Raw genomic sequence first — 13,585 nt, forward strand, 5'->3', positions numbered from 1 at the left:
GAACTATGCTCGCATTCTTGTGGAGCTTGACTTGGAAATTCTGCTCCAGGAGTCTATAATCGTTGACTGCAGTATCGCTTCTTTTTATGTGGAATTTATGTATGAACGTTTACCTCTATATTGTTAGGGATATAGAATTACAGGGCATTCTAATGATAAATGTTAGAAGTCTCAAAATCATTTGATTAATAATGACAAAGGAAAACAGGTTGCTGATAAGGTTGTGGTGGACGAGGGATTTGTTGTTGTCAAGAACAAGAAAACTCCTGCTTGGAAGCCGCTAAATCGTGAGTCTGATCTTGCTCCTCTTTCTGATAAAGAGGGACATGGTCAGGATACTCAAAACATGGGCACTTATGGAAAGTATGAAGATGAGCAATTCAAATAATCAATGCGAAGTTCTTGCATCGCTGCAAATTGATTCTCACAATGGTAATGACGATATGGGGGAGGAGAATCATCATCTGGAGGCGTAGGCTGTAGGGGCTCGCGATCTCCAAGAAGTAGGAGAGGATGTACACATCTCAGATGTGGCTTCGGAGGAGGGTGAAAAAGAGTATGGTCCAGATCTCCTTCAAGCAGTTTTAAAGCCAACAACCCCTAAAAAGCACAAGGAAACTGATATTGGTTCGGTTGACGCTGTGAGCAAACCTCAGGATAGAGTTGATGATATTTCCATGCACGAAACTATTGAAGCGGCTTCTGTTCAGAAAACTATTGATCGTGATATGCAGGTGTTGAAGAATAATATCAAGACTCAACGTGTTGTTGAGATCATTACATAGAAGAACGTAGCGGCTAAGAGACGTGGCAGGCCTCCGGGAATCCTCGGTGTGCAACGCAAGAACCAGGTGGTTCATGAAGATAGCATTAAAATGAGACTTCGAAAGGCGGACCAAACGACGTCCAATTCTAAGTCCGAGGAACTTATTAACAGCTGCATGAATGCAGCATTGGAATCAGGTCATAGTCCACGTGATTTTGTTATTCACAAGGGAGCTTCCTCGAGTGCTAAGATTATGAGCAAAGTGGCTGCGGGAAGCTGGGGGAAGGAAGTGGAGGCGAGAGATGCTTGCTCCACCAAGCATACTTAATTCGATATGAATATTCTCGCTTGGAAAGTTTGTGGCCTCACGGTCGAATCCAAACGAGTTATCAAGGAACATTGCAGTTCTTTTGCGCCCGTTCTTGTGGGTATTATTGAGCCAAAGTCTGCCTTTAAACGGACCTCTTCAAATTTTTGGAAATCTTTGAATTTACTCCTTGTTCATCAAAATCAACGGGATAACATGTGCTCTAATATTTGAGTTTTTGCTCACCCTAACATGGATTCTCAAGTTGTTTTTTCGTCTGACCAAGCTGTAATTTTGAATTGTACTTGGCAGGCGTTTGATTTTAGGGTTGTGGTTGTGCATGGCTCTAGTCTGCACCAGGCTCGGCGTCAGCTTTGGACCGACCTTATGGGATTTTTAGAAGATGTTGTGATTTTCATGGGCGATTTCAACGCCGTGAAAGGGGCACACGAACGCATTAGTTCGCGCATGCCTATTAATGTTGCTTGTCCAGATTTTTGCGATTTTATTGACAACTCTGGCCTTATTGAATCGCCAACTACTAGGCTCCACTTTATTTAGTCTGACAGACGTTTGATGCCTACCCACGTGGAATCTATCCTGGATAGAGCGCTTTTCTTGGAGAATTTTGTGGACCACTGGCAGGCCATTTCATACGCAGGTTTTGCCCCGCCTCACTTCTGACCACTCCCCGATTCTGCTTACATGTCAGCATGCAACTCAAGCTAGACACCATTTTTTAAAGTTCCTTAATATGTGGATGGATCATCCGAAGTTTGGTGATATGGTCGAGCGCTCCTGGTCTGGTCCAACAGCAACTTCCTGTCCCATCTACAAAGTCATGATTAAATTAAAAAGACTTAGGAATTAAGGAGATTACAGCCTGGAATCGATCGGTTTTTGGCAATGTTGATAGGGTGGTTATGGAAATGCAGTAGGAGCTCTTACTTAGTCAAGAGCAGATTTCCCAGGATGGCTATACGGACAAGTTATTTGATAAAGAGGTCACTGCTCAAGCCAAGATTAATGTCGATTTATCGCGTAAGAGCTCACTTTTCCAACAAAAATGTCGTGTGAAGTGGCTGCATGACGGAGTTAGTTTAATTTTATATATAAATTTTTGAATAATAATATAAAATTATTACTCCCTCCGTCCACGAAATGAGTACTCATTTGTGGACGGCACGGGTTTTAAGAAATGTATGGAGTGTAATGTAAATAGTTTAAGGGTCCCACTTTTTGAGTGTATTAATTAAATAGATGTGTGGGGTACACTTGCCAAAAAGGAAAATGGGTACTCATTTCGTGGACGGACGAAAAAGGAAATATGGGTACTCATTTCGTGGACGGAGGGAGTATTATTATAATAATAATAATAATAATAATAATAATAATAATAATAATAATAATAATAACAATAATAATAATAATAATATATACTCCCTCCGTCCGCCAAAAGTATTCCACTTTGGCCGGGCACGGAGTTTAATAAAATGTGTGATGATGTTGATGTAGTGGAGAAAGGGCCCCACCACTTTATGAGATGTGTGGTTGAGATTGAATTTGGGGTGGGTTTTTTGTAAATAAAGAGTGTTTGTAAAGATAAAATATAAAGGTGGATGGTGGGACCATGGCTTAAAAAGGAAAGTGGAATACTTTTTGCGGACGCCAAATATAGTAATTGTGGAATACTTTTGGCGGACGGAGGGAGTATTTCATATATACATGTTTCAGAAAATGTATATGTTAAAAATTTAAATTTAGAAGGATTAAGAATATAATTGAATGGATAGTACCATAATATATAGGTGGAAAGGAATGGTGATTCTGATAGATGTTGGAATGATTCCTACAAAGAAATATATCAAATAAAGAAATAAAATCAAGATAGGAATCACAATTTCATTTTCACCTATATGACATTGACATCATACCACTCACTTCTTAGAATCCAGAACTAAAATGATATGGATTGAATCGGACGAAAAATCCATTGAATATAATTGATGATTCAAGAACTCCGCATTGATTTTCCTAAATCGAGAATCTAATTTGATAAATTCAAAAGCATAAAAACCTGGGCCTATTGATTATAGAATCGGCCAAGAATAGAGTTCGAGGGTTTTTTAGGACAGTAACTTAGATTGATTTGGAAATTAGGACAATAACTTTCGAACTTGTAAAAATAGGACACTAATTTTTTTTTAGAGTAAAACAGGACACTAATTAATAAGTGTTGCATCCGCAGGACATTTTTTAGCCAATTATCGGCTGAGAAATGTCCTATTTTTACGACGCTTATTAATTAGTGTCCTATTTTACTCTAAAAAATAATTAGTGTCCTATTTTTACAAATCCGAAAGATATTGTCTTAATTTTCAAATCAATCTAAGTTAATGTCCTAAAACATCCCCTGACTCGCCAAGAATAGATGACATAAAAAGGGGCGGGGTTAATTTGGAAAGAGAAGATTAGTGATGTGAGCATATATTAAGATTTGCAGTTGAAGGTGTGGGAGGCAAGAAGGTTAGGTGTCAAAGAAAGAACGGCAAATAGTGTAATTGAACCACGCGGCATGAATTTCATGCAACGTGCCCTCCTCCCATCATTAAACATAACCCCCACGCCGACGCCCGAGTTTCACAACCACAAGCGTACCATGTCATCCTCCTTCCAGCGCTTCTACGATACGTGGTTGGAGCAGCTCCGGCAGCTTGTGCAGCAGCTCCGGCAAGCCCCCGTGCCCCCCACCACCGAGGAGCAGCGGCAGCAGCTCCGGCAGCTGGTTCAGAAGGCCATCTCCCACTACGCGGAGTACTACCGGTCCAAGGCGGTGGGCGCCAAGAGCGACGTGCTGGGCTTCTTCTCGGCGCCCTGGACCTCCACTCTCGAGCGCTCCCTCCACTGGATCGGCGGGTGGCGCCCCACCACCGCCTTCCACCTCGTCTACACCGAGTCCAGCATCCTCTTTGAGTCCCACGTCATCGACATCCTTCGCGGTTACCACACCGGCGACCTCGGCGACCTCTCCCCCGCCCAGTTCCGCCGCGTTAGTGAGCTCCAGATCCAGACCGTCCAACGCGAGAACGACATCACAGATCAACTCTGCGACTGGCAGGCACGCCGTTTACTTAATTTTTACTAATTACCAATGCATCTTAATCTTAATCTTAATTTAATTCTATTAAGTTTATTTGTTTATCAATTATAATTAAGGGGATGAATTAGGGTTTATCAATCTCTATTTAATTAAAGTTAATATATACATATTTGAGTTGGAGGCAACTATATTGTTGGGATAAAGTTTTTGGGTTTTCTAAGATGAATATATAATTTGTTTTGCAGGATGAGGCGACTGAGATTGTTGGGATCAGATACGCCGGTGTCGACGTGAAGATGGAGAAACTGGCGGCGATTTTGGAGAAGGCGGACGAGCTGCGGATGAAGACTATCAAAAGCTTGGTGGAGCTGCTGACGCTGCAGCAGGCGGCGGAGTTCTTGGTGGCCGCCGCAGACCTCCAGTTCGGGATTCGTGCTTGGGGTATTCAGCAAGATCGGCAGCGCAACCATAATTAGTTTAATTACAATAAAATAATGCACGCATATCTATATCAATCTACTAAATTAGTCGTTTAATTACATCGTAGAAAATTGTGGAATTAATAAGGCGGGCGTTCACCAATTCAACAGTTGCTCCATGAAACTTTTTGGCAGCTGTTGCTGGTTATTTTCCCTGCCAATCAGCTTCTTTGTCTTTCCGATCTCATTTCAATATATTATACGAATTTTATTAAATTTTCATATATATGATATTTCTTATGATAATCGTGAGATGATTTTGACTTGTCTCGATGATCAATTGATCGAAATTCTGAATTGTAATCCATGAAAGTATCAGTTCGTGTAGCTATAATTCGGGAAAAATTACACAATTGCACTCTAACACATGCGTAAAATTTACAGATTTAATCTATGGTTAATGGCGGCTAAATTATTTAGCTATACCCAAATTTTGGTTTGGGTACTATACTTCAATGTCTGTACTACAAAATACTAATCTTACAATTTAATCTGATTTAGGTTTTCCGTTCAAATTCAGGCAAGGGCAAAATAGGAATTCTGCATACGTGTCTACATTTAAGCAAACTGGCGGCCAGGTGGCGTATAGGTGGCGTCCAACTGTTTGGAAGTTGAGACGACGTCGTTTCTGCACAAGAAAAGGCGCGCCAAACCCTCCCTTCGATTCTCTTCCTCTCTTCGTTTCCAACTTTTCACTTCCATTTTTTCATTTTCACCTTTTCATTTGTCTTAATCTTTCGATTCCCAGAGTATTGACAAAGGTTGTTCTTCAATTTCATAGCAAAATTAAAGGTTTGTTTTGTTGCAACAGAAAGGGTTTCGCAGGTGTTTAATTTGTTTATTGCCATTGCGAAGCACAAGTCAGTAGACTTGTGACCAAGTGGTCCCAAGGTCTTAAAAATGGTGAAAATGTACTCCTTGTTTGATTCTTTAATACTTTTGTGGTTTGCTTTGTCGCTTATTCGCAATACAAGTTGTATTATTTAGAATGAATTGTCGCAGTCTTGAATACAATATTTATGGTATGCTTTGTAAGTGTTGTCGCCTTCGAATTAATATTGTAGCTAGGGTTTACTGATTTCCTTTGAAAGTGCATGTCCGTAATTTTTTTTTCTGTGTGAATCGCGTGCAGTTTTGAATTTGGTTTGCACATATGTCATAGTGGTCGCTTCATAAACAAAGAAGCAAAGCAACACTATATGGGAGAGGGGGTTTCTGACGAAAATAGGGTTAGACTCTGATCGTTTTGGTTATTTTGATCTCGTTGATTATGTCAAAGAAATAGGGTATGTGTCGTGGGAAAACCTTTATTATCGAATCCCTACCACTCAAAGACATATAGTAATCGTAGATGATAGTTGTGTCATGAATATGTTAACAGCAATGGGTAAGAATTTGATAATTACAATATGTGTCGAGGGTGGGGTTAAAGCTACAAAAGTTACAAATCACAAACAACAACCAAAGGAAAGGGTGGCTGTTAAGGGTAATGATGTTGAGGCTACGGATGGTGATGTTGAGGGGAACTTGGGCGATGCTGAGGGTAGTGAGAGTGACTGTGATGGTGAGCCAAGTGATGGTGAGGGTAGTCAGACTGAGGGTTATGGCAGTGAGGGGCAATGTGGGGTTGAGGGTCAATCTGAGGGTTTGCAAGACAAGGGTAGGAATGACATAGATGAGGAATCTAATATTCCTCGAGATGTACATGACTGGGGTCCTTTAGGCAATGCAACATTCTCTGAAATTGAAGATGTAATAAACATGGATTGTTGGGGTGACAGTAGTGAGGAAGAATACCAACCTAGTGAAAATGATTTGTCAGAAGTTAGTCTTGATGATTTAGACTACACTTCTGATGAAGAAAATATTGAATTCAGTAAGAAATTAAAAAAAGTTGATAATGTTTTTAATTTCATGAGTGAGAATGATGGGTTTGAAGCCGATGTAGAGCACACCTATGTGTTTGATTATGAAAATGAAACCCATGAATTTGTGTCTGAGGAGAGTGATTCTGATTTTGAACCACGATTGAGAAAAAAAAAGTCATTTATGATCCGAAGTGTGACCATAGCAAACTTGAACTTGTCATAGGTATGCACTTTCAGGATGGTTTTCAGTGTAGAGAGGCTTTAACCACTTGGGCAATTAAAAATGGTAGGTACATTCGGTTTAGGGCTGTTTCTAAGAAGAAACTTTTAGCAAAGTGTACTCCTCCTTGCCCTTGGAAAGTGTTTGCAAGTGCTCTGCAGGGTAATGGTAACTTCTTTATAAAAAGTTATGCGGGTGACCATAACTGTGCTAAGGCAATGAGTAATAAATTGTTAAGCTCAAAGTGGGTTGCAAAAGGGAACCTCAATGTCTATAGAGTCAGGTACAATTTAGGGGTGAAAGATCTTGGGGCAAATATTCTAGAGATGTTCAAGGTGAGGGTAGCCAAAGATAGGCTTTACAAGGCTAGAAGACTTGCACAAGAAATGGTGAGAGGTTCCATAGAGCAGCATTATGGTTCTTCGTCCATAGAGTCATGTATAATTTAATCGCGCTATGCCAGTCAACTTTCGCAGCAAGCGTGGTGATGAAGGCAGACTCCGGCGACCACAAATGAAGGATCAACGGAGGTTCAGAGATGTTCTGCTCAAATGCAGAGCTGAGGGATTTCCATATCTCTCCGAGGAAAAAACTCAATTCCTCAAAGTCTGCTTAATATCACACAAAGATATTGGGGAAGAAGAACATGTGTCCACAGCTGATGTCAAAAGGAGAATCCAAAAATGTTATCATGAGGATCATTTGGCATGGTGGGACAAGAACCAGCTCAAAGCTACCTTGAAGGTTAAAACTGGAAAGGAGCATGAGTTTGTGCGGTTTAGACTAATCCTGATGAATACTCAAGATCAGCAGGATATGAGGAGCATAATCAATGAGCATCTTGATTTGCGGTTGATCGAACCAAGGAACTCGTAATACAGTAGTCCTGGATTTCTAGTGAGAAATCACGGGGAGATCAAAAGAGGAAAACCAAGATTAGTTATTAATTACAAAAGAATTAATGACATTCTTGAGTTTGATGGTTATTTCATCCCAAGCAGAGAACACCTTATCAACTACATCAGAAGTGCAAAGGTCTTCTCAAAATTCGATTGCAAAATCGGTGTTTTACCAGGTTCTCATAGAGGAAATGAGTAAGAAGTTCACAGTCTTCTCAACTCCACAGTGACATTATGTCTGGAATGTCATGCCAGTAGGGCTAGCCAATGCGCCTCAGATATTCCAAAGGAAGATGGATAATCTTTTTAAAGATTATTCTTCATTCATGTTTTTTTATATTGATGATATCCTTATTACATCAAATAACATTCATGAACATGTCAGGCATCTGGAGATATTTACAGATGTTTGCTAGCAGGAAGGATTGGTGCTGTCTGAAAAGAAGGCAGTCGTGGCAACCCAAAAGATGGATTTTTTGGGTATTGAGATAGATGAGACAATGATAATTCTGCAGGAACATATTGTAGACAAGGTCCAGAATTTTCCAGAAGATCTCAAGGAGAAGAAGCAGCTTCAAAGCTTTCTTGGAGTTGTCAACTTTGCAGGGATGTTCATTAAGAACCTTGCAGAATACAGGAAGATCTTTAGTCCTTTACTAAAGAAGGATGTTCCATTCATCTGGAAGGAGAAACATCGTGAGGGTATTAAAAAACTGAAAGAGATTTGCAATAATCTCCCAAAGCTTTCAATACCATAAGATGAGGACGATCTAGTCCTTTACACAGATGGCGAGTGATTTCTGGTGGGCGGTCGTGCTTACTAAAATCACCTCTTATGGAGAGGAACCGTGCAGATATTGTAGTGGCCTCTTATCCGACAGTGAAGCTGTGCGTTGGCACATCAACGAGAAAGAAATTTATGTAGTTAGAAAGGCGTTCAAAAAATGGCCGTTATTTCTACTTGCTAAGAAATTTATCTTGAAAGTCGATAACACTAACGTTAAGGCTTTCTTAACCAAGAAAATTGAATCTAAACCTGAAAAGGCTAGATTACTAAGATGGCAAGCTGAATGTCAATATTATGATTTTGATATTGGCATTTTGAAATCCGATGAAAATGTTCTTGCTGATTTCATAACAAGGGATGGAGCCAACTGAGATTGACGCCATCATTATAAACCCTTCAGGAAAACATGGAGATGCTACAACAGGAATGGCAAGAGTGTGTACTCCATGCCAAACAAGCTGGAAGGATACAGTCGGTTGATGAAGCCAAAGTGTTTGACCGCATACGAGAATGTCTTAAGAAGATGATAAATCTTCATAAAGCAACTCAAGGACCGCTCCTGCGCGGAATTAGGGAACCCCTGATTAAAGCATGCATTACCGTACATGACGGATTACTTGTAGTAGGGGACTCGAGTACCCCTAGCACGAGCTCTGAGGTTATGGCCTCCAAGCCGGAGACTCAAGAGAAAAATGATGTTAAGGGTTCACACCCTGAATTATCATGTCAACCCAGCACCTCTAGAGAAAAAGAGGGAGATTTCAGCCTTAGGCCAATGACGGACAAATCTAAGGTTGATACTAACATTTTAGAAGTATCTTCGATTTGGCAAGTTTACCAGTCCAGGTGAGAGAAACTTAATATAAGAAGGGGTATTAATCCAGGAACCAGCCAGGTTGATGCTGGAGGAAAATATCCTCGGGTGTGGATGACCATCGGAGCCAATCCACAAGAAGTCAAGGAATGGTATGAATTTGGGGCACTAGCCTCAGTTTATACTATGTCCCCAGCGTTCAACGAAATCAATAGTCTGCCAAAGAGGATCCAAGAAACGGTCTTTTCCGCTTAGGAGAACAACGAGTCCCTAAAACGGGGGGATGTTTTGGAGCTATACTTCTTTAGCGCAGCACCAGAACCTGCTGGAAAGGGCAGCCACGAAGCTTTCCATTTTATAAAGCTTTGAAGGCCCTACGATCAAGCTTTGAATCAAATCAAAGCTCCCGATCATCAGCCCTCCATTGTCGCCACATTTACAAAAGACCAGATTTTCACAAGATGAGCATGGGGATTATGGGTCTGTCTCACGGAGATGGACAAAGTCAAGTTCAAATTCAAATTCTCTCAGAATTCGGATTTGGGATCATTCCTGTTAAACACCATGACAGGAAATACTACCAGGTTTGCCGAAAAAGCCTTTGAGGAAAAAAGGCTAACAATTTGGCAAAACAAGATTGCGGGGAGAAAGGAGGTTCGCGGCAAGTTCTGCAATATGGCTCACTTTGACCATTGGAATGATCATGTCTGCATGGAATGTCCCACACAGAAAGAACCGGAGTTTGCCAAGGGTTTCCTTCCAAAAGCTGATAAGAAAAAGTTATGGTCTGACTAGTATGAGGAGCACAAGACTCCGTGTGGACGAGCACCACGGGCACAAAAAAAGTAAGATGCCCGACAAAGAAAAAGGAGATCCACTCACCAAAAAGAAGACGACAAGAGTGAGTGGAAGAAAATGACGGATCACCACACTTGAAGAAAACAACAAAAGTGGGGTAAAACAACAGGAAAACCACTCACCAAAAGTATACGACAAAGTTGAGTGGAGGGAAAAGCAGCTGGTCCACACCAACAATTATCACAAAAAGATAAAAGGAAGGTTCAGCTCCACGTGAAGACACTAGCTGGTGTCGGCAATCATGACCGACAAAGGAATGTGGCAGTCACAATCCATGAGCTGGCCTCGATGGAAAGGAATATATCCGAGGCCAACCACCAAGACTTATAGAGGGCATCAAACCTCCATAAAAACCCAAGCTCTGGAGAGAAGATGGCATCCGAAAACTTCACACATTTTCACACAACACACTCTCTCTCTAGAATTTATCTTTGTAATTTTTTTTTAAATTTCTGTTTTCAAAGTTTTTTTTTTTTAGTTTTAGTTCTTTTATTCTATGTACACAAATCTTAGCTACTAATGAGTAGCTAAACAAGTTTGTGTCCTCTCTCAGGGAGATTTTATGAAATAAATTAAATATTTTATAATTCCTCTTTAAATGCTTTGTTTTTGCCCAACTATCCGGTTTAGTAAAAAATATTCTTTCATTTTTCAATAAAATATTATACGTCGGAACTTAGTGAAGGAGGAAGGTTGCAACCATCTCTTGTGAGCGCATGGTTGGACGGAGCCTTGGAGGTAGACGGTCCATAAAATGCAACAGGAACTGACTCCTGAAGAAGACCATTCGACTAAAGGTATAAAGTTGGTTTATGTTTAGATTAATTTTGAAGTGATACGGAAGAATGTTGGGCCCTATTTTTTATTTTAAAATTGCTTTATAATTAAGAGTAATTTTGCCTTAAATGATATCATGTTGGGGTTCTTTTAAAAACAAAGATTAAACATATGTGGGGGTTTCTTTCTATAATTTGTATAAATGCAAGGTAGATTTGTAATTATCATAAAAATTGACATGGGGAGTTTGAACAGTCTTGAAAGTATTTGATAATTTGTGGATTTTTTAAAGCTTGTAGGGAGAATGGATTTTCTTCAAAGTTTGTGATATTACACGCAATTATTCCTTAATTTTTTCCACAGATTATGTGACGAAGTGAAGCTATGTGTGAAAATTTAAGATCGCGTCTGGGCTGTCCTTCAATTTTTCAATTTTGAAAATTGGATGTTCGATTTGGAATTAAAGCAGATTAATTAAGAAAAAGAAATGGTTTGGGGAGCTAGTGTTGTATCTTCGCTCAATGAAATTGCGATTGTAATTTTAGTTAAGGGGATTCTGAAAGTGATCTTAGTTTTAGCGCCAAATAATTGATTAAACTGAAATCGATGTTGCAAGAAAAGAAATATGATTTAATAATGATACTGAATTTAATAGAAATTGATCTTGTGAGGAAAGAGGTGGTTTGGGGGTAGGGGTGTCAAACTTGGTCGGGTCGAGAAATTGATGTGGAGAGGAAAGAGGTGGTTTGGGGTAGGGGTGTCAAACTTGGTTGGGTCGAGAAATTGATGTGGAGAGGAAAGAGGTGGTTTGGGTAGGGGTGTTGAACCTGGTCAGGTCGGTTATCCTTAGGGATGGATCGATACGATACGCCGATTTTTTTTGTCGTAACCGTATAACGTACCGTAATTTACGGTATGAAATTTTTCATACTGTTGTCGTACCAAATTCTTTGATGTACCAAAAATTGGTATGAATTTTTTCATGTCGATGTTGTACCAATAATGCGATATACTGTACCAAAATTCAATATACAATATTTTACGGTATACCGAAATTATTAGTATATTTTTTTCATGTAAAAGTCATTTAGTTAAATCACATAGATGTAATTTATTTTATATTTACTCAATGTGTTTATTTTTTAAAATTCTATTTATAGGTTATAAACTTATAATTATTTTTATCTCATAGTTAATTAGTTAAATAATATAGAAGTAACTTAGTTTAATTATGATTATTACAAATTTTTGTGCCCAAAAATATTGCCTTTAACGGAAAGCTAAAAGAACACGAGAATAGTGTGAAAATATAGAGAACTTGGTATTGAATATTGCACAAGGCTTATGATTAATCGAGAATTTGTGAATGATAATTTTACGATAAGGTTTTGCATGTATTTATAGGCTACAATTCTAAGAATTCTAGTAGGAAAAAGACTTCTTTTGGACTTATAATTGGACACTAGTTTTTCGTGTTTATCCATTTATTTGCCCTTATCTTGCTCCATTTTGAGTATATGGGACTCTTTTGGATAAGGGCAGATCCGTAGAATCAGAACTGCCATTAGGTCAAAAGCGCTGCTATCGGGAAATTCGGTTAGATTCGCTTTGATCTTTCGGTTTTTAGGGAATGTATATTTTTATCTTCATTAATATATATTTATAAGTGGAACAATATACTCGCATGACCATTTCAAAGAAGGAAACACAATATTTGGCCACTAGTTGAAAAAACACAAATTCTGGTCATTTTTTATGTTTTAGGACTGTTTTGCCCTCAAATAGGGCGGACCGGATTCGCGTCGAATTCGGGTTTGCGCGCGGGTTAGGCACATATGGCACTATTAGTACCATTAGTACCATATACTCTGTCTTATGTAGTGCTACACGAATGGTACTTATAGCTATATTAGTACCATTAGTACTATATACTTGTGTGCTGATATTATTTAGATGAATACAGATGACCATTTTGAACACTTCCCCGTAGGGTTTAGATTATCCATTTATGATTTAGATTATCTATTTATGGTTTAGATTCTCCATTTAGGGTTTAGATTTTTCATTTAGTGTGCTGCACGAATGGTACTTATGGTCATATTAGTGTCATTAGTGTCATATACTCTCTTATGTATTGTTGCATGAATGTTACTTATGGTCATATTAGTGTCATCAGTGCCATATACTTAATTTTTTTTTTCGGTTGGCACATATGGCACTAATAGTGTCATATGTGCCTAACCCGCACGCAAATCCGAATTCTATCTGAATCCGGTCTGGTGAATCGTAAATGAACGGGTGGAAGTTTAATCGGTGAATTATTATTGGATTGTAAGTTTTACCTAGTATTGGAGTGTAAGAGTTGAGAGAAAATAGCTGAATTGCTGAGAACACGAGTGGAATTTCTGTAGTATTGAGATAGATAGTGTGTTTACAAGATACGAGTGCATGAGTATTTATAGATTATATGCTAGGGATAAAAAAGTAACCTCATCTCCAAAAACATGCTCCCCGCGTGGTCGAGGGCACAATAGTAAATTTGCTCACAGGCGGACGATTCCTCTGCTTTGGCGCGTGGGCAAATCAACCTTCTGTCTTTAATGATTTCTCTGGCGAGGACCGTTCCTCTGGCAAAGGCCATTCCTCTGGCGAGGACCGTTCCTCTAGCGACGACCATTTCTCTGGCGAGAACCATTCCTCTGACCCCAAT

At 39.4% G+C, this 13,585-nt stretch overlaps 1 protein-coding gene across 1 annotated transcript; it reads left to right on the forward strand.

Moving 5' to 3' along the window:
- Positions 1-3,524: 3,524 nt before the first annotated feature.
- On the forward strand, positions 3,525-4,868 carry LOC130986895 (protein DOG1-like 4). The gene is made up of 2 exons (XM_057910434.1): positions 3,525-4,191; positions 4,419-4,868. The coding sequence occupies exons 1-2, from the start codon at positions 3,649-3,651 to the stop codon at positions 4,647-4,649; spliced, it is 774 nt and encodes a 257-aa protein (XP_057766417.1). The 5' UTR covers positions 3,525-3,648; the 3' UTR covers positions 4,650-4,868.
- The last annotated feature ends 8,717 nt before the right edge of the window (positions 4,869-13,585 follow it).

This window comes from Salvia miltiorrhiza, chromosome 5, assembly GCF_028751815.1.
Source record: "Salvia miltiorrhiza cultivar Shanhuang (shh) chromosome 5, IMPLAD_Smil_shh, whole genome shotgun sequence".
Lineage (NCBI taxonomy): Eukaryota > Viridiplantae > Streptophyta > Magnoliopsida > Lamiales > Lamiaceae > Salvia > Salvia miltiorrhiza.

Excerpts from the sequence above, each read along its gene's own strand:
- LOC130986895 (XM_057910434.1), top strand. The coding sequence starts at position 3,649 with ATGAATTTCATGCAACGTGCCCTCCTCCCATCATTAAACATAACCCCC. Across the intron at positions 4,192-4,418 it reads ATCAACTCTGCGACTGGCAG|GATGAGGCGACTGAGATTGT; the intron begins GCACGCCGTTTA and ends TTTGTTTTGCAG.